Here is a 20,458-nt window from a genome sequence, read left to right on the forward strand (position 1 = left end):
TTCAAGTGTTTATTAATCTATATATTAACAGCTATTTTTTCTGTCTTTCCGCAAGAAAAGTTTTCTGCAACGAGCACGCGAAATAATGTGTTATTTAAAGACGGACGACCCCGTGGATTTGTCCCAAGACTAGTTAGATAGATTCTGTCTGTGAATCTTTCCTTTACGCTTAGCGCTCAGCATGATAAATATGGTTGATATATTAGGCGGTTGTTGAGCGATTGCTGTGCTTGCACAACTTTCGTAGCTCAAATAGGAGCTTTAAAGGCGGTAGGACCCCCTTCACAGGACCCTTTTGGAAAGCATACCGATATAAACTGAAGAGGTTCTCCTGGATGAATAATATTTTAAAAAAAAAGAGAACTTACGATATGCTTGATGTATAAATTTGCTTTGGCAGTATCAATTTTTACAAATTTTAAAGATGTTTTATGACTATTATTATTATTACTAGCCATGATGATGCCACAACATTATAAAGCCGAGAACACACTGCTAAGAGTGATTTGAATGCTTTGCACGACTACGATGTTTCCTTTTTATAAAAGATTTATTACAATTGGCCCAAGCCTTATAATTCTTAGTTATTCGTCAAAAATGAGCCTAAATTTTCTTAGGTGATTTTTAATTACCACAAAATTTTGTAATAAAGGCGGGAAAAATGAAAAACAAAAATTTGCTTTAAACAACTTGAACAACAATGACCTCTTGTTAGAAAAAAACTGTCAGATTATATATTAAACGACGCACACTTCAACATGTCGATGTTATCCTTTTCAATACAGTTCTGTATGATCATCGAAGGGTTAAAAGCAAGGCAAAATTAGCAACATAAGTGTATGGTTACATACTTTCAAACTTAGGGTGATTCTGATAAAAAAAATTCTTATAAAAAAGAAACAGTGTACGATATTCAGTTTGTAGTTATCTAACCACTTTTTTTTATCAATTTTGCATAACTTAAAAATAAACTAAAAGCAATAAAATATTAACCTGAATACACTCTTTTTAAAGTTATTTTTGTAACCTTAGAAATAGATACATAAATATTAATATTAAGAAAAAAGACCCACACTCGGTCCTCATCGCAGCGTTGCTACATAGAGTTACAGGAATTTTGTTTAGCTGTTGCCACTAACAACCCAGCCGTAAATTTAAGCCCCTTTCACACTTGTAAGCAATTCTAACCATACTATATTGTAAATTTAAAATTTTTTTTGAAACCAGACAACTGAATACGATTTTAATAATTTATTTTTATTAAATTTAAACATATGTAAGCTATCTTATGTTAAAAAATAATATTGTTTGAATCTGTTTTTTTTTTTTAATGCAACTTTATCGCAAATTAACACTTAATGTAAACCAGATCTAATAGTGCCATTATATTAGCTACGTAGTAGCCATGTTTGAAATCAAAGAACTTGTAAAAATGCGTAAACAAACTGCGATTACTGGCTAAATTGCTGCTAAAGAAGTTCATAAATTTCTTTGGTGTTTAAAGATGATGGAAAAGGGGTATGTACGACAGTTTTTCTACACGTTTTTTAAATTATTTGTACTAGCTAGCTAACTGAAAGTAAAAATCTAGCTCCTACTAGCCAGGTGTTGGGCAGTAAAATTGATGTCTTTCTTCTTCTTTTCCCCAAATTAGAAAAATTGTGTATTTCCAATTTGGGGATCTTGGTTGCCTCTAGAGTCGACAATCATTATTATGGGTTCATACTGTGAATTATATACATAGCTAATATAATAACGATACTGTGTGTGTTGTGGGATTTATTCTCTCACGTAATATTGTTCCATGCTCACATTTGGATGGGATATGTTTTCATTGTCATCAAATGTGTTCTTGCCATTTTAGAACAAAAAACAGCCACTTTTATGAAAAGATTATTTAGGTTAACAACAACAAGTTGTTTTTAATTGGTTCAACATCCTTCTAAAAACCATTTTGATAATACGACAGTAACAAATGTACATGCAACCTTGCACAAATGATATCAATTCGTTTAAGAACTTCTTCCAAATCGTTTTCAAATCATTTTAAAATAGGTCTAAAATTTTTCATTTTTCTTAGTCTGTTATAAATCGTTTTGTGTAAAAAATATAAAACATTTATTTTGTTACATGATAAGATTATGAAACGATGTAAAAAAGTATAATAATGAAATGATTTCCATACAGTGAAAATTCTTTTTATTCATATTAACAATAAAACGATTTGGAAGACAATACCTAAGCTAACTTGTTGCAAATCAGTGCAAAATTACAGGGCCTTTTCAGGCTAGTTAGGCATTTTAAATTTTTTTCCCTGAAACAGTCAAATCATTTTTAAATTAAAAAAAACACAATTGTGTGATTATACTAAAGCTTAGAACCCTGTGTGAACTTACTAAGTCAGAAAAACACAGAGCTTATGTCAACATTATATACTTCATCTATAAACAAAAATTGCAAGGGCTAAACATGTCTGTCCTATTGACAAGAGTTTTCATTATAAACTTATTAATAGCAGTACATCAAATAACTTAAAAGTGGGTGGAAATAACTGACATCAGCTCCTGTGTTAGTAACTAGGAAACACGCAAGACCAAAATTAGTCCAATTTCTAAAAGTAGAGTTAACTCACATGTTTTGAAACAGACAGGTTCTTCATAAACTCGTTTGTTCCCATAAAAACCTTGCAAAGCAACATCAAGATTCCAAGTTATAGGGTTGTCGTCAGCAAGAAATTAAATGGCTGGTGATGAGCAAACGAGTGTGATTTTGCCGAAAAATTTTTTGTTAACCAATTCACTTTTATGACATCTATGCATTGATAAAGTTTGGATGCACACCCCTCAAAATGTCTAATATTAATAATGACAGAAAATGTCAAAATTTGTTATTACTTAAAAATGACATAATTTATGAAGCATAATTAAATCTGAAATTCTTTAAATGTGAGCAAGCAGTTTACTCTCTCATCATTTTATACCAACAACAACCTTGAACTTTAAACCTGATCGAAACAAACTATTTTATTTAAAAGAAACCTTTGCAATTAAAGTCTTTTTTAAATATTTTTTTACTTGTTCGCAATTCTATCTTTTTTTTCACATTGACAATTTCTTGCATTCTTAGCTTAGTTGGTATAGGGTTCATTACCCACATAAGGCTGTGGTGCAGTTAAACACTCTAGAACTACCTTTGTGGTTCCTGCTGGAAAAAACTTACAGGCTATATCATTTGAAATTAGTGAGGCTGACGGCATAAAATATCAATCACTATTTTTTCTACCTATGCTGTGTTAACCTAGGAGAGCAATTATGATGGTATTATCAAATGCAATGCCGCTCTGTGGGCTCTTGAACTTTTCAGCTGCTTTTGTAAAAATAACACCCTTCATTTTCCTAAGTTTTACTTATCAAATTTATTTATAAATAGATTTCTTTATCAAAATATGTGATGAATTTAAAAAATATTTACTCTAATAGAATGTCTGCTCTTGTTTTTAGGTCTATTGTTAGAAGACCAGCAGAGAGATTTTTGACGAATGGAGATTTCGCAACATCAGGTGTTCCTATTGTTTGCGTCACTGCACAAGATTATCATGATGATGAAAGTGATGATGAACTGCTTAATATTTTACCGGTAAATTTTCTTTCTCTTCCCTAACTTTTTTTCTTAGAAAAAACAAAAATATTGTCTTTTTTTAATAATCTTTTAAAATAATTGGTAAAGTTACTTCTCAATTAAAAAATTATTACACAAAGTGTAATACATTTGCAGTGGTGTCATTATGTATGATTGAACAAATTCAGCATTATTATTAACAGACTTTTTGTTATGCCAAAATGCTCTGCTGTGACTTTTATTTTTGATCATAGCTTCCAGCATCAAAGTATAGATACTCCAAATGGTCAGAACTTGAAGATACCGAGATTACATCCAACATGTTAAGAACACCTCGGATACGAAAACGTAAGTTAATTCTAATCAAGATGCAACGGTTTTAGAGCGTTCTTTTCACATTTGCTCATCTGAAAACGTCAAATACTAATACTGATGTGGCATACCTATTAAATTCATTAAGTTCCATTCCTAAACCAGTGTGTTTAAATTGTAGCGGAATCAGCTTTGTGTCAGATGACAAGTTATAGATTATTAAGGTGTCTCAAGTGAAATGAAAACCAATTTTCACATGATGAAAACAAATCAATCATTACCATAAAATGCCTAAATTGTTAAATTTCATTCACTTTACATTGCAAACTGCAATACCACACAGCTCATTGGATTTTTGTAAATGTACTTAAAAAAGAGTTTATTGTAATGTTTTGTTTTAATATTATAGCTCCAAGTGGTTTCAAAAAAGACACAATATGGATGCTGGAAGAGCAAGAACGAGCTGCACTGGCAGAAGATGGGGAATTACCTGACCGGTATCAAGCCGTACCTAAGAAAAAAAGATGGGGTCGAGGAAAGAAGAAGGACTACCAAAATAAATTGGAAAATTGGGAACAGTGTGAGGTATCCTTCTATGCTTTTGTTAAACTGAATTTGTAGTAGATGGTTTTTTGTGAGTTTGTATTTTGTGATTTTGGTTTTGGCGCCATTGCCAATAGGTTCTACTACTCCAAAAACAAAATCCTTGTATAGAAAGAAAACTAGTATATTCTCTTTCTTGTGTTTTAGTGCGTAAATTTATCATACCAAGACCTTGGCCACCCTTACCAAATGAAAGAGTTTTTAAAAGTTTTGCGAAAACTTATTCGTGCTGAAATGATTGAACTACTGGAAGATTCATTATCTGATCTTTCAACTGTGTGCTTTCCCCGGTATGTAGTATCAATAGTTTGAAATGAAACGAATGAAAATTTTTCAACTGCTGGCCGATAAAGATCTGCGACTAACATAGTTACAAGGCTGGCTTTTGAAATAAAATATCGAGAGTATTGTTTTTTGATCTTTTTGTGTTTTATATAATTCATTTCGATTTTTTTGTATGGATTTTCTTGTTAGTTCGTGGTAGTGCGTCTACAAACAGCATGTAAAATGAATTATGTCTTATTATTTTTTGAATTTTAGATGTAAATATTTATACCTGCAGAGAAATCAGTTGAAGAATCTCAAGGTAAAACATTCTTGAGACCTTTATATCAAATCTTCAAGACAAAATCCCAAAATGTTGAGTAAAATTTTAAAATATCAGTCTTTAAGCTATCTGAGTACACATGTTTTTGTCTGAGAAAGCTGAACCTCTAAAAAGCCTATTTTATACGTTTTAAAGCCAATAACTAACCATATCAGCAGCTCATTGAGTCATTGAAATAATAAAAAAATCCAACTCGTTACAACGAATAAACATAAATATTTTTTCACTAACACATCTGCTGCTGGCTACGTGAAAAAGTTATTCTTTCAAAAAAAGCGAGATATCCCAAAGTAGTAATATCTGAAAACCTTTTTAACCCTCTTTAGAGATAGTTAGCTCTTTTTGGGTCAGAGATTGATTCCTCAACCCCGTGATTTTTGTTCAAAAAACTTTTGCACGAGTAGGAGCTGATTGTTGAAATTTGGTGACTTTTTGTAAATAATCTAAAAATATTTTTATGGTTGCATAGAAATAAAATATTTTAGGCCCATATCGAATCGAGAAAATGATTTTTTAACTTTGTTTGTAATTGCATCTAACGTGAATAACATGATTTATATCTTTCAATGTTACTTTTTAATCCCGGCTTGTATAGGGATCGCATCTGAAACCTTATTTCAACCGAATAAACATTTTCTACACTCTTACAATTTGTCTTCAAAAGTGTCAATTTTATCTGTCTTTTTGTTTAGAAACTTCCTAAGTTGACCATTATTGAACATCTTTCATTACAACAAAACAATATCACGAATTTGAACGGTTTGGAAGCATTGAAGCAGACGAGGCTAAAGTCGTTGACATTGAAAGAAAATCCTGTATCGCTTCAACCTTCTTACAGACAAAGGTAAGTCCATTTTGTTACTGTCGGAATAACACGGATTATAACATGCCAATAAATTCAAAAAAGAGTAAATAAATAAAATAATTAAGCTTAAGCACCCCTGGGGTCAAAGGACGTGGCTTATTATAAAGAGGGGCGGGCTAATAAATTGGTAACTTGTAATTATTGAAAATAGTTTTAACATCTAAAACTGTAATCTATTGAAATTGTTTTATGAAAGAAAAATTCAACAAAAAATTATCCAAACCTAAAAATGCATAATTTCATGTATTACTGAATTAAGTGTTGTAATTCATAAAAATGACGTTAGGGTTACTCTTTTTTCTAATCCCATTTTCCAATCACGTGGTAACATACCGCAATCTTGGTTTTCCGTTCACGATAAGTTTACTGAATGCTTTTCAGGTGCCCATGGGAACAATTCAAGTTATTCCCATTTGTTGTAAACGTGTATTCTGATAACTCTAACCCCTTGTTTACCTATCTTCAGCGTGTTCGATATACTACCTAACTTGCTACTTCTGGACGATTTACCTCGATTACCCGCAGACATGAGTGATGATATTGCAAGATCATGTTGTATCACCTAGCCTTGGTGTGTCCTTCATTACTCCTGCATTGAAATGTTGGTAGATACTAATGCTCATTAAGTGGATGAAAGAAAGAAAACTCGCGCGAAACCAATGCATTGATGAACACGCAGGAAATGTGGAAGATGTTTTAAATTTCAAACTTGTGAGAAGATTCCCTCCTGTCAAAGAGCAAAGTACAAGGATAAAATATGTTATGACTCATCGAGAACATTATCGAGTACAAATTATGTGCACAGTTGTTAATTTGGTATTCTCGTTTTCACATCGTGAGTGAAAAATGCGCTGACTGTAATATGAGTTGCTGTGAGAAATTTTAAAACAAAACTGTTATATTTTAATTATTATTGACTGTCATACAAGCATCGTGTCAAAATAGAAATCTTTTCAACCAACATGGTTTCCAGGTCCCCTACTTAAATCTTGGTGTCAGAAAACATAAAGGCTAACGAAGGCTTATATTTAGATTTTTTTTCTGAAAAGGGAAACTGTCTCAGCACACACACAGAGTTTTTTTTGGAAAGAAAAACTGCACCGATTTCAGTGTAAATCGTATTTGCTTGAATCAAAGAAAAAAAGGTTGTTTATTTTTTTCGTGGCGTTGGTGATGCGATGAGTTCTCGATCTTTTTTCGTGAGAAGTCTCTATTACATAAATTTGTATTTTAATACATTGTAGATAAATTGTATATTTTGAATATTTTTTGTAAAAAAAAAGTGATATATATGGTTCTGGAAACAGGATTTTCTTCTCTTACTCAGAGAAATAAACCTAACTGGCTAAAACATGCATCATATTTGCGCAACCGCGCTCATGTGAGTTCTCGACGTATTTCTTTTAGTGTGTTCGCTTATTTAGACAGGACACATATTTTAGGCAGAAGAAGGTTGGATGATTAAAAAGTTTTCATACTGCAATGCATAGTTTAAATTTTTAGCGGAAGTCTCTTTTATTATCCCGGTCAGCAAATATCGCGTGATACTTTTGAACTAATTACACAGGTCCGTATTTTTCAGGGTAGCCATTATGATTTGAGGAAAAACAAGCTGTTTACGCAGTCACCTCTTCATAAATAGGGGCTGAATATTTCGTAGAATCTCTGTTTTCTAACTTAAGACCTGCCATATTGTGTAGTTTGCGGACAGTTTATGCTAGTTTAACTTTAGTTTAATTTAGATACATGTAATTCTTGTTTAGTAAAAGCTTCTTCTGTAAGAGTTTGACCGCGAAACGTCCGTGTTTTCCCTTAACTGAGTACCACGTGACATTCCGGCCGGGAGAATGTTTTCGTTGTGTATATTCAATGGCATATATAAAGTTTGGTTTCCATTACAGTCAGTACAGTTGTTTTGTTGGAGCACGTGAAAATACAGGGTTGGGAGGGTATGAAATTAGAGAGAATACGAGATTAGTCCGAAGTGATATAAATATATGATATGAAGATAAGATATGAAGCATGCTGCCAATCTTGTTCCTAGCTTCGCATCGGGATAAATCGATAGCTGTCAATCACGTTATATTTTTTAAAACAAGAAACAATGATTTTTTAGGTTCAAGAAAACCACGTTTTGAAAGACAATTGTAAACTTGCGCAAAACCATATTATCGGCAAGCTACTTTGCTTGGCGACAATCATCCCGCATTTTCACTGCCGTATCTTGTTCTTGCGAATATGTAAACCATACGTATTTAAGTAAGACTAAGTGGTTATGATCTAGAACTATTTCTACTGTCATTCTTTCAGGCGCAAGTGCGTAGGGTGAAAAAATATAAAAAAATTTGAACAAAAATAAAACAACAATAACAAATACGATAAAACAGAGCTGTCGCAAACAACAGTAAAAGTAGCCCCTCCGTTGGGCTATTCGCGGGTTTCTTAATACGGGGTGTGGAGAGGGAGAGGGTGGAATGATTCAGCCGTCTCCATAAGTTCTAAAGTTGTTATTCATTCAACATGAAATTTACCACAAGTGTTACCCGTCTTAAGTAACAAGTTGGTCAAAGAATTGCCAATGCCAGCTAATGATGTCATCAAATTTGTAGAAATGGTGAAAATTAGATTAAATTTTAGATTCGTAAAATATTTCTATAATTTTTCAATTTAGTCACGTGACAAACAAAAAAATATTGTAACAATATATACTAACAAATTTCCTAAAGTTTATAAAATTAAAATACGGAATTTTTGCAGAAAAACGTATTTCAACGTATTTTTCAAATAATAAAAAATTAACAAATGTAACAAAATATCAAATTGTAACCTATAAATGCATATGGAAAAATTAAAAGCGGTTGTGTGTGTGGCTGGGGGTGGGGGGATAGGGTCACGAATAGGGTTATGCTTTGTTGTTCGTTCCATTATTTTTCATTTTTTAATAAAACTGCATAACTCAATGAAAAAAGCACTGCAAACAGTGCTTTTAAAAAGTTTTTAATCTGGCTATAGAAATTTGTTTCGTAAATTCACTAACTACTATATTTTTACGTTTTTATGTTCATAGATGTTTACTTTCGCGTGAGTTTTTGTTGAGTTTTAATATTCAGTTTAACAAACTTGTCTGTCAGATTTTTAGGCCCCATATTTTTCAAAAACCTTACAACTTGAAGATCACAATATTCGATTTCCCAATTTTTTTAGGAAAAACAACGTTTTGTCGTGCGAAAGATAAACTTTGAAGATATGTTAAATAACTCTTATTTACCTTTGGGAAACTTCAAAATTTGTTAGAATTTGGTCTGCAACGAAAGTTTAACCACACAACAGTACCCTAACTCTGAAGACGTCACATCATTGATCACATATCAGCACAAAATTATTTTCCTTCCTCTAATTTGTCTTTCGTTTAAAACTTAATATTTTCTTTAAATGATGTTGTAATTTCAATAGGATTTATAAATGACGGAACTTTGTACCAATCTATTCCTATCATTCTTTCTACTTGTGTGTCTTACATAAGCCGATGTCCATCCGGAAATCTTTCAGTAATAAATGTTGTAAACAATTTGCAAAATAATCAACCTCGTACCCACACCTTTACATCTTTCCTGACTTGACAGCATGCTCGCGCGAACTCTAACATTGTCTCGATAATAAAATTAAGAATTTCTAAACCGACGTCAAATAGCTCGTATACATGCTCTAGGTACCTTTATTTTTTAAAGCCAGTGAAAATCAGAAATCGGGGTGAGAGTTGCTTATGTGAAAAACACAAACAAGCTCATTGTATGTTTACGTTATGCTTATTGTAGAAAAAAATTAAAAAACTAAAACAATGCCTGTTAAGTTATACCAATAAGATGAAAATGATCCTGTTTTAAGGTTTAAAAGAACAGTCACAAACATTAGGGTATAATTACACAACGTAAGTTAAGACAGTATAGTGGTGTATAACGAATTGAAAAGTCTCCTTAAAATCTAAGAAAAAACACACATCAAAAAGATACACTAAGGCTGGACAATATTCTTAGCATTATGTCTAGAAAATTCTCATATTTAAGCCTAAATTTGCTTACAAAAAATATGAATTTCCTACTTTTTCAGTAAATTGTATACAGACAATTTATTTACAACACAATCGTCTTCGTTTAAAAACATAACTACTTCTGTTTCGTGATTAGTTCTTTGAATAGGACCTAACAACAGCGGTTAAGAAATTGAACGAATTAAAATACTGCTGATGCCACTATAACATTTACAATTTTTACATACGAACGTATCTAGAAACGTTAACTGCGCTAACGAGTCAGCTTTTTAACGTTTAACGTCTTATAAGGTTGCATTAAGCATAATAATTAATAGCCGTGACACTATCGCTTTCACTTTTTTATCTTTAAACAAGCAACCTAATTCCCAGGGCTTGTTATGCTTTTATACTCGGACGGCCTAAAGTATAAAAAGCCCAATAAGTCCTGGGCACGAGGTTGTTTAAATAAGTTTTATTTAACGTATATTTATTGACAATTACGACAATCAAAAGTCTTTAAGTCGACCTGAGGAAGAAAATAAATATGACCAGAAGGAACATCGCTAAAAAACCGAAGAATCATTATCAGATAATTTCTTGAATCCCAAGACAGAAGATAAAAAAACTCGTGTTGTTATTAAACTGCTGCGTGTAAATGCAAAAATATCATGGAGTGCAGTTAGTTAGTCAAGCATTTGCACAACTTTGTCCCCATGCCGTTTTCTCTTTCTGTTATTGGGACAGCGAGAAAAAAATGTCGCTGGTCACTTGTCCTACAAGTTCCTTCTTAAATCACATTGTGGTGAGAGCGCCAAAAGAAAAAAACAGGTGCTAATTCTTCCAAAGGTAAGAGACCCTGAGGTCTCATACCTTTAGAAGGAAGGTTATGGGGAAGGGCAACCGGAGCTATTTGCATATTGTCTAAACAATTCGACAATTACTGCGACATATGTAAGAATGCAAATAACAAAACGTCTGGTTGGAACGCATTGAACTGCTTGCCAGTGTAAAATCTGGATGAATGATGGGAAAATTTGGTAAAAATTTAATTCGGACAATAACTTTCGAAGCATTGTTGATAAACGAGCTCAAGTTACAAAAGATAAATAAAAAAAGCAGAATTAACGTGCTTTGAAAGTCACACTCCTGTTTATTACTATCGTCAATCCTTTTTGTGTGGAAATATGGATATTCTGGCCAAACACTCGCCTGTACGTAGAATCAACTCAGTAAATAAGGCTTTACGCAGCTAGCAAGACACCCATACTTACTAATCGCTACGTAACCATTCGCCTCTGCCATAACGAAAAGCCAGTTATAAGCTAATACCAGAAGTGTAAGGTTTAGTTCCTTGAGTTTGATTCGGTCGTTGAACTGCAGGTTGCGTACAGCTATAGCTAGTCACAAAAAATGTTCGGGAGTTTGAATCTACCCTTGGTGTTACCATTTTAACTCAAAATAACTTGTGTTAACACTAACGCAATTTTAAAATACCATGCCTGAAAAAACTATCAACTTTACTATCCATAAATAATTCTAAAATCAACTTAGATATCAAGTAAGAGGCACTGATTCACTGCGAACGCCTGTTTGTTTACATAATACTCAACGCTTGCCTAATTTTAAAAATACGGGCCCGTTTCAATTTACACGTCAAAATGGATATGGAAAATGAGGTGGTCTCATTTCTTCTATCCAAAGAATGATAAAAAAATGTAAACTTGAAACTTTAAATTTTTCATAAATTAACATATAATTACAATAAAATTCATTCCTTTGTAAAAAAAATGCTGGTTAAGAATATCGCGATTGTGATTCGACAATTGTCATAAAAATCACGTGACATTAAATTTGTTATCCGTTTTTCATAAAAATCACGTGATATTAAATTTGTTATCCGTTTTTCAAAAAAATCACGTGAGATTATATTTTCTTATCTTCATTAAAACATCCTGTTTGAACATTTAATCTCATCAAAAACAATGTCATCACATGCACGTAAATGCAAGCTCGTTACCAGGGCTTTCTTGTTACCATTTTACTTCCCCTATTATTGACAACAATTTTTCATCTGAAAAAAACATTGCCTACGACAGTTAACTGCGAATTAACAGATTAGCATCGCCATAAGAAGACTGCTACGGACTGGCAAGAAATGGAACTTTTTTTAATATCAACAAAAATTAAACAGAAAGAAATTCTTACTGACAATCTATAAATTTTATACTGCGCAACTTATCTACAAACTGAAATATTTGTCGTCTATTATTAAATAAAACAGAAGATGTAAAAAATATATATAAAAAATAAATACTCATTTCTCCGTAATTTCTGTTTTTTAAATAATTTCTTCAGAATTTGATATAAATTCTTGGCGTAGATGTTAAACACCTGCTGCAAGTCCCGTCGAGTTCACTATTAGGTGCACGAAAAAGTGAAAAGATATTTCCTTTAATGATGACCTGAATTATGCCGTTTTGTAGAATAACGCAGGTTAAAGTAATGTATAGAAGAAGTATTTCGTACATTCCTCCATTATTACGAAATTTTCGTGGATTCAAATATTTCAGTAATGATCACGAGAGGTACTAACATTAAAGTAATCAATTATACTTTTCCTTTCGGTTTGCACCCTAAAACTGGAAGTGGTTTAAAGCTACGGCATTTCGTCTTTTGAGCCAGCCAGAATAACACACTGTTTCACTTCACATCCTCCTGCAGCGCGGTCACTTGTTCGCCTTTGTTTACGTTTATGTCTTGGCGGGATAAATGGTGTCTTTTCTTTTTTCGTTTCGGCTTCGGTTTTTAACGCTTTGTCGGTAACACAAGAATCAGACGAACTTCTCACCTTCCCCACTTCTAAGGGAAAACAAAATTGATTAACACGTTAACGCCCCTGAAAATATTTGACTAAGACTCTGTTTTCCTGAGAAAATAAAAATAATACACACATTTTTGAGGAAAACATTTTATTCCGTTTTGTTCTGAGCCAGGTTATTTTTTAAAAACAGTTATTTATAAGGTTAATCGTAAAACTGGGTTTTGAAAAATGAACAAACAACTTTGCGCTTATTCAGAATAAAAATTTGTCAACTCGCATTTCTTTCTGATAAATTATTGACGTTGCTTAAAGATCAAGATAAGCGCGAAGTAAATGTGTTATGACAGCACAGAAACGCGTAGATAACATCTGCCGCTTTCTTATTCGACCAAACTACTTACCAGGTCTCAACTCTTTCATATTCTCGTATATGGTAGGCGAATCGCTCGCCTCAATCTGCTTTGTGGAGAGGCTTTTACTTGGAACAATGTCGTACAACTGCTGAGTTTGGGGAGATATCGTGGACATATTATCAAGCGTTGGTGCAGGTATCGTGGACATGTTTTCATATATTGCCATATCTGATTTCGGGGATGATGTCGCGCACATATCATGCGGTTTAAAGAGTTTATTTTCGTAACTTTTTGCAAATTTCATTTTCATTCGAGGCAATGACCTCCTTCGTTGAAGTATTGTTGTAGGTTTATTGGGATTCACCACATTAGGAAGTGATTCTCTATTCTCCACCCTCGACGAAGGAGACTCTACCGATTGTTTATCATTCAAGTTCAGGCTTTTAACGGTCTCGTATATGTTTGGGGAATCTGTTATGTCACTTGAAAGTCTTTGGTTGTGACAGGGAAGGGAACTTCCTTTTTGACCGTCATAGGGAAACATCTGATACATTGTACAACTATTCGTATCCATGACGGTCGTCTGTTTGTGATTTTTTAGGCTGCTACCGCCACCTGGGATACTAATGGGTTGAGAGGCTGTCTCGTTGTCTACCAAAGAGTACGGTAAGCTGCTATCAGAGAATCTTTGGGAGGAATCCGAACTGTACGTGCTACATCTACACCCGTATCCTGAGTCATAACTTAAGTGCGAGCACTCCTCACAAAATGAGTAACGTGAACTACACCCACTTTGACCACTCCTTGAAGTAGCTCCTGGAGAACTATATCCTATTAAAAAGAAAAAGAAGATTAAAGTGTACGACAAAATTTTCTCAACATTTAGGCATAATAAGTATATTTGAAGTTTGGATAAAATAAATATAAATTTACCAAACGCAAAAACGTTACAAAACATACATAAAATATAAAAAGGAACGAAAATCAAGAATATCAATGTCTTAAGAAAAATTGTTTTGAAAAATTCTTCCTACAGCATTGTACTACTCAACAAGCTACTGAAGTGTTCAACATGTAAAAAGCAAAAACAAAAAAAGACTAAGGAATGAAATTAGAAATGAAGACCTAATAAAAGAGACTGCAAAAATAACCGTGAGCAAGTATCGCGGGGATAAATATGGGCTAGGGTTACTAAGTAACAACAACTAACCAACCTGAACAGATGCTAAACACTTCACTGTTTCGTTTAAGTTGTTGCATCGCTTTGTTGCCGTAACTACCACAGTTCGAACTTATCTTGTCTGGAAAGAAACAGTGAGCAAATTAGATACATAATTAATTTTCTACTGTATTTCAAGCAACACGTACCTTCTTGAAATTTTCTCTCGTTCTCACGAGCAATGTTTTGATTGAATGCATTGATAACTTCATACTTTCTAAAATAAAAACAGATGCAAAGACTGTTATCAATAAAAACTGTTAGCGTCAAGTTAAAAACAAAAATGTGTTGATTGAAACAATCCATTTTGTTACCTTGTGTCATCACCAAAATGATTACTTTTGAAGGTGTCATCAAAGGGATCTAAAATTGCATAAAAGATAATAATGAAAATATACTAAAGATACTGAGGAAAATGTAGCATAAAGAATTGACATCATTGTGTCCTGGTTAAAAAAAGTGTATACAGCATATATATAAAAAATGTCTGTACCTGAAATTGTGGCTCTTCCAAAATCCACAAAATTAGCTGGAATGTTTCCAACTTGTAACGTGGATCTGTTTTGTCCTCTCCATTCACATTCCTCACTTAAAAGGAAAATAACAAGTTCATTATGTATTTTGTGGAACATCATAAAAGAGATGTAGCCAATTTTAAAGGTTTTTCAATAGAGCAAACCTTGTTTCAAATACTGTGATTACATCTCCTTGGTTAAAAGACAGATCTTCGCTACTTATTGCATGCCAATTCCCAGATGCTTTAACTTCTCGAGGGAGAACCTAAGACATTAGTCATAAAAATTCTTATTTTTACTGTTTTTTGTTATGCCTTTAAAAAATGGGATGGATGTTTACAGTAAACAGGCGACAAGTGACATTCTTACCCCAAGTAAGTATTTCTCCAGCATTGGAAATCGTGCCCGGTTCTCTGGTTCATGATTCCAACAGAAGTCTCTAACGAACGAATAAATAGCTGATGGACAATGATCTGGGCAGGGTGGTCTTTCAAATGAGGGTTCATCAATTTTTTCTAATATCTGTCATAAATAAAATAAAAATGAATACAAAAAAAATATAGTTCCATATTAAATTGAAGATTTTTTCATATCTGTGTTTTTTTCCAATATCTATTTCAAAAAACTGCAGGATTTGAAGATAAAGAAAAGAAACAGGATGTTCCAGATATTATGATATCATAAAACAGTGATGTCATATGAATTGACGTGTATGTATTTTTCTAATTATATTTTTAAAACAACAAAATATGTTTATTTACAGCACAAAAACAAACTAATTTTTTATATATATTATGACAGAAAATTAAAAAAATATGGCACATTAAAACACAGTAAGAAATCAAACAATGACAAATTATTCAAACAATGATACTCAACATTTTTTTCTTCGCAAATGACATTTTTCTTAATGTGCACACAGGAAAATAATTTTGTTATTCTTTAAATATACCTGCATTCCATTCAACCCTAACCAAGGTTCAGCTCCATAAGAAAATAGCTCAAGAACAGTTATTCCAAATGCCCACACATCAGAAGCATGAGAAAATTTGCGATACTTCAAACATTCGGGTGCACACCTAACAATATATATTACTTGGGAGTAACTTTCAATTTAAAAAATTATAAGCGTCAATCTTCCAGCATAAATGTTAAAATCAAAAAATGCGATAAATATTTTCAATTCGAAAAAAAATACTCATACATTTACTTCTGTAACGCATGCAGATAAGAAATCAGTTCAAAAGAGACTAATTTGTCATATTATGAATTATTTAGAAAATTTAAAGGATTCACCACTTGCTAAAGTTGAACAGACAAAATTCAAGGAAAAAAATCTGAATAAAAACAGCCTACACATACCATGCATAAGGAACAAGTCCATCAGGTTGCATGACATAATAATCCGCATTTTTTGGTAAAGGTCTTGCCAATCCAAAATCTCCAATTTTTATCTAAATATAACATCAGAAAAAAAAATTAAATTGCAAAAAGTTATTGCATTGCATAGTGTGTTAAGACAAATTGGCAAACCTTTTCATACGACATCAACAAAATGTTTCTTGCTGCAAGATCTCGATGTACAAATCTGTGAACTTCTAAATATTTCATCCCAGCTGCAATTTGAACAACAAAACTGCACAACGTAGAAATTAAAAATTTCTTAGATTCTTGTCGTAATCTTTTAATTAAACTTCCCAAAGGTGCTAGTTCTGTAACCTATATACAAAAAATATTTTTAATACGATAGAACGAATCAGTGTTATTGAGATTTGGTATAGAAACATTTGTAGTGGGATTTGTTTAGGTTAACCAACAGTTATTACTTCAAATGGAAAAAAAATTGAACAAGAAGCCCTGGGGGCTCTAAGAATTTCCGCTCGCTATCAAAATATTTGATGACAACCTGCTAATTCGTTGTGTTATCGTGCCAAACATGGTGCATGAAGCTCTGAAGATAAAGCACACAAGTGACATTATATCTTACAACAAACGCAAACAAAACGAAACGTGTCATAACAAACTCACATTTTAAAAGAAATTGCTAACAAAAATACAGCCTATCATTCATGGTTGAAAGTCTTGCGATTGAAACGTTTATGGTCTTAAACAGCATTTAGTTGAAAAAAATCAAAATTTTGATGTCAGCATCATTTGCAGTATACTTTTTTATTAACTGTGCTAATTTTTGTCGAAAATAAAGTAGTCTTAATTTTTGGACCAATTTTGGCCTGAAATGACATTTAGGTGACAAAAAAACAAACTTTTGTATCACCATCATTTTCAGCATACTTTATTTGTTAACTGTGCCAAATTTGGCCGAAAATGAAGTTGTTTTAATTTTTGGACCAATTTTGGCCTTAAATGGCATTTATTTGACAAAAATCAAAATTTTGATGTTACCATTATGTTCAGCATACTTTATTTGTTAACTGTTTCAAATTTTGTTGAAAATAAAGTAGTTTTAATTTTTGGACCAATTTTGGCCTAAAATGACATTTAGGTGACAAAAATCAAAATTATAATGTCACCATTATGTTCAGCATACTTTATTAGTTAACTGCGCCAAATTTTGTTGAAAATATAGTAGTTTTAATTTTTGGACAATTTGTCGAAAACAAATACCAATTTTGGCCTGAAACGTCATTTAGATGACTTCCCAGTACTTAGGGAGTTTGGGTACGAAGTTTAAACTATGACGTTGCAATTGACCACTTGGGACAGTGTTAGTTAGTCAGTTATCCCAGGGTCGATTTTTTCTCAAAAAATGCTCAAAAAGAAAAAAACGACGGTTTTAAAGAATTTCCTACGCCTTCGGGCACGGATATTCAATTAATTCAAAGAAAGAAATATTTTACTTACCAGCATCATTGGTGACGAAAGCACAAGACCATACAACCGAATTAAATTTGGATGATTTAAACTACTCATAGCATTTGCTTCAATAATTAACTCATTTTGTACTACTGATATTCCCAGTTCCTTATTTTCTTGAAGACACTTAACTGCAACCAGCAACTAGTTAAAAGAAAAAAATAAAATTAACCATAACATTTAGTATTTGTTGTTTTAAAAGCTAGCAAAGTTTTCCTACCTTCTCTTTTGTGTTTTTAATCCATTCTGCACTTTGTACATAACCAAATGCTCCTCGCCCCAACATATCTTTCAGGATTATATCTTGTTCATTTATCAGACATTTTAAATTATGTTTTATGCCTACAGCCTGACCACTTTCTGTAAGAGACACCGAAGATCTGTGATGAGCACTACTGGAGTTATTTGAGATTCGAAATGATTTCTGAAATGAAATGATTAGACAATTTTTATTGTATGTAAATAGGCTGTATATGTTATGAAAAGCACACAACAGGCATATGCTCAGTGCATATGGGTTCGGAATACAGGAAATTGATAATTGCATCAGCCTTGTTTGGGGTGAAATGACTGTTGGTTTAGGTAGTTTTATTATAATTAACTAAGGAAAGAAGTAATTACTTTTTTGGTATTCTGATTACAGCTGTGAGTGGGGTTAGATTTAAAAGACAAAATCTGAAATTAGCTACATAGGAAATGGTACGTAATTCATGAAACTGCACTTTTTTGTAAACTTTGTTACTGCATAGTATTTGGGTTTCAATATTATGCAGCATTGCAGAGATTTTATAAAGCGAAATGTGCAATGGGGGCTAGGGTTATTAATTAGTAACAATTTATCATTGTCTGGCTCAACCACACTCCAGAAGAAAAGATTTTAACCCTTTAATTGACAATAAAAATCATACTCTGTAAAGACTTCTACAGTATATTAATTATTGTGCTTGACTTTTTATTGAGGGGGGGTGTCCTCCCCTTCTCCTCCCCCATCTATGGTCCTGTTAAACTCTTTGGTATTTTTTTAGAACAGAACTTACACCAGCATAATATGTACCATTTAAACACATAAAATATTTTTTGTTACCACCTGGTTTTGCATGGCATTGGTTTGTCTAACAATCTACAAGAATATTCAAAAACTCTTCATTAATAAAATGTGAAAATGAATGACAAAAAGAGAATCTTGTTCAAACACTAAAATAACTACCCACACTGCAAACAAATTTTTTTCCCTCAATTTTCTGCTGTCCAGCTCTTTATTAAGCGGCTAACTGATTTCCTCATTTTTATTCCAAATAAAAGGAGAGAAAAAAAATTGGAGGTATTTTTTAATCATAAAGATAAAGTTTTCCAACATGTTGTAGAACTGACACTTTAAATGGTATAACTGTGAAAATTTGAATAAAGAAATCTTGACATGCAGTTTGAATGGTTTAATTAGAAATATTTCCTGTTTTATGGAAACAAAAATTTATAAAAAAACTTTTTTTATCAAAAACACAGGAGAACATTTAAGGATATCAAAAAGGTTGTATATATACAAAGTTTAAAACGATATTAAATATCACTTCAACATTTACAGCTTAAAAAAAAATCAAATTGATCTAACTTGTATTTATAAACTTTTGTTATGATAAATATTTACTAAGAACTTTGACTGGTGTTTGATCAAAATTTAAAATCAATTATTTAGATTTAAATAAAAATATTTAGTTCCGCAAAAATGTTTCTAAAATAAAGTGTTTATCAAATGTATATAATATAGGTCCTTTTTTTTTATATATTTTTTATTTTTATTTTTTAAAAAATACAGGTTGGTATGCTTTCTGTATTAGTATATTCACTAACAGTATCAAAAAAAAAAGAAATAAAATTTTAGCAAATATAAATATATTCTTTAATAAATAATTTAGCAATACAGAAACTACAAGTTACATCAGACTTCTTTTTACTATGGCAACATAGTGAAAATCTGCATAGTAACAGGTGGATACAAACAATGGTATTCGTCCATTCAGAAAGTTCTTCAATGAATCATGATGGATGGTACCACACATAAAAATCGTATGATTTTAAGAAAATTGTGTTATTTAAATGTGCCAATTACGCATGTAAAAAACAAAACAACAAATAATAAAAAAAGCACGAAATAAAAAAGCATGATCATTCAAACGTAAAGAATGACGATTATTTTGCCTAAACCACAGAAAAGAACTTATAGCTAGCTTTATAACTTTAAACAACTTTTTTTATAACTGAGACCCTTAGCTATAAGTTGCTGGTTTGTAACAAAATCATAGTTAATCGGGATATTAAATATATATAAAAATTTATAATGAAATTACGTACCCTTATTTTTGAAAAAATATTTCGTCGTTTAAATTTTTTTAAGCCATCAAGTAATCGCCGTATTTCTGGCATTGTCATATCGAGCGATAAAAGGTCATTTTCGTGAACATGTTCAAAATGGTCAATTCTTGTCACATGTAATTTATTTGTTATTTTTTCGTAATAATGCTCCAACTGTATTCCACTAAGCAACTCTAAAAGTTTTTGCTCCTCGGCCATCTCTTTCTGATCCGATTCACATCACTACTTCACGTGTTTTCGTATTAACCGAGTGTGTTTTTGTTTTGATCTA

At 32.1% G+C, this 20,458-nt stretch overlaps 2 protein-coding genes across 2 annotated transcripts; one reads left to right on the forward strand and one right to left on the reverse strand.

The window, feature by feature from the left end:
• The first annotated feature begins 1,314 nt into the window (after positions 1-1,314).
• On the forward strand, positions 1,315-7,309 carry LOC130641972 (uncharacterized). The gene is made up of 8 exons (XM_057449023.1): positions 1,315-1,518; positions 3,501-3,636; positions 3,873-3,966; positions 4,340-4,515; positions 4,681-4,823; positions 5,074-5,119; positions 5,833-5,984; positions 6,472-7,309. Exons 1-8 carry the CDS (start codon positions 1,505-1,507, stop codon positions 6,569-6,571), a joined length of 861 nt encoding a protein of 286 aa, XP_057305006.1. The 5' UTR covers positions 1,315-1,504; the 3' UTR covers positions 6,572-7,309.
• A 5,043-nt stretch (positions 7,310-12,352) lies between these two features.
• On the reverse strand, positions 12,353-20,452 carry LOC130641974 (activated CDC42 kinase 1-like). Its single transcript, XM_057449027.1, has 14 exons — positions 20,167-20,452; positions 18,038-18,241; positions 17,806-17,961; positions 16,477-16,662; positions 16,306-16,397; positions 15,896-16,022; positions 15,313-15,465; positions 15,108-15,208; positions 14,922-15,016; positions 14,743-14,791; positions 14,578-14,645; positions 14,424-14,510; positions 13,258-14,040; positions 12,353-12,894 (listed from the first exon to the last, which is right to left on the reverse strand). The coding sequence occupies exons 1-14, from the start codon at positions 20,383-20,385 to the stop codon at positions 12,692-12,694; spliced, it is 2,523 nt and encodes an 840-aa protein (XP_057305010.1). The 5' UTR covers positions 20,386-20,452; the 3' UTR covers positions 12,353-12,691.
• Positions 20,453-20,458: the final 6 nt, after the last annotated feature.

Source organism: Hydractinia symbiolongicarpus, chromosome 4, assembly GCF_029227915.1.
Source record: "Hydractinia symbiolongicarpus strain clone_291-10 chromosome 4, HSymV2.1, whole genome shotgun sequence".
NCBI classification, from domain to species: domain Eukaryota; kingdom Metazoa; phylum Cnidaria; class Hydrozoa; order Anthoathecata; family Hydractiniidae; genus Hydractinia; species Hydractinia symbiolongicarpus.

Bases quoted from the DNA above. Each gene is read 5' to 3' on its own strand.
- LOC130641972 (XM_057449023.1), top strand. The intron at 3,967-4,339 runs GTAAGTTAATTC...TTAATATTATAG, and splicing joins AACACCTCGGATACGAAAAC to CTCCAAGTGGTTTCAAAAAA. The intron at 4,824-5,073 runs GTATGTAGTATC...TTTGAATTTTAG, and splicing joins TCAACTGTGTGCTTTCCCCG to ATGTAAATATTTATACCTGC.
- LOC130641974 (XM_057449027.1), bottom strand. From the start codon at position 20,385: ATGGCCGAGGAGCAAAAACTTTTAGAGTTGCTTAGTGGAATACAGTTG. The intron at 16,023-16,305 runs GTATGTGTAGGC...ATATATTGTTAG, and splicing joins GGACTTGTTCCTTATGCATG to GTGTGCACCCGAATGTTTGA. The intron at 14,792-14,921 runs GTACAGACATTT...ATGCAATTTTAG, and splicing joins TGGAAGAGCCACAATTTCAG to ATCCCTTTGATGACACCTTC.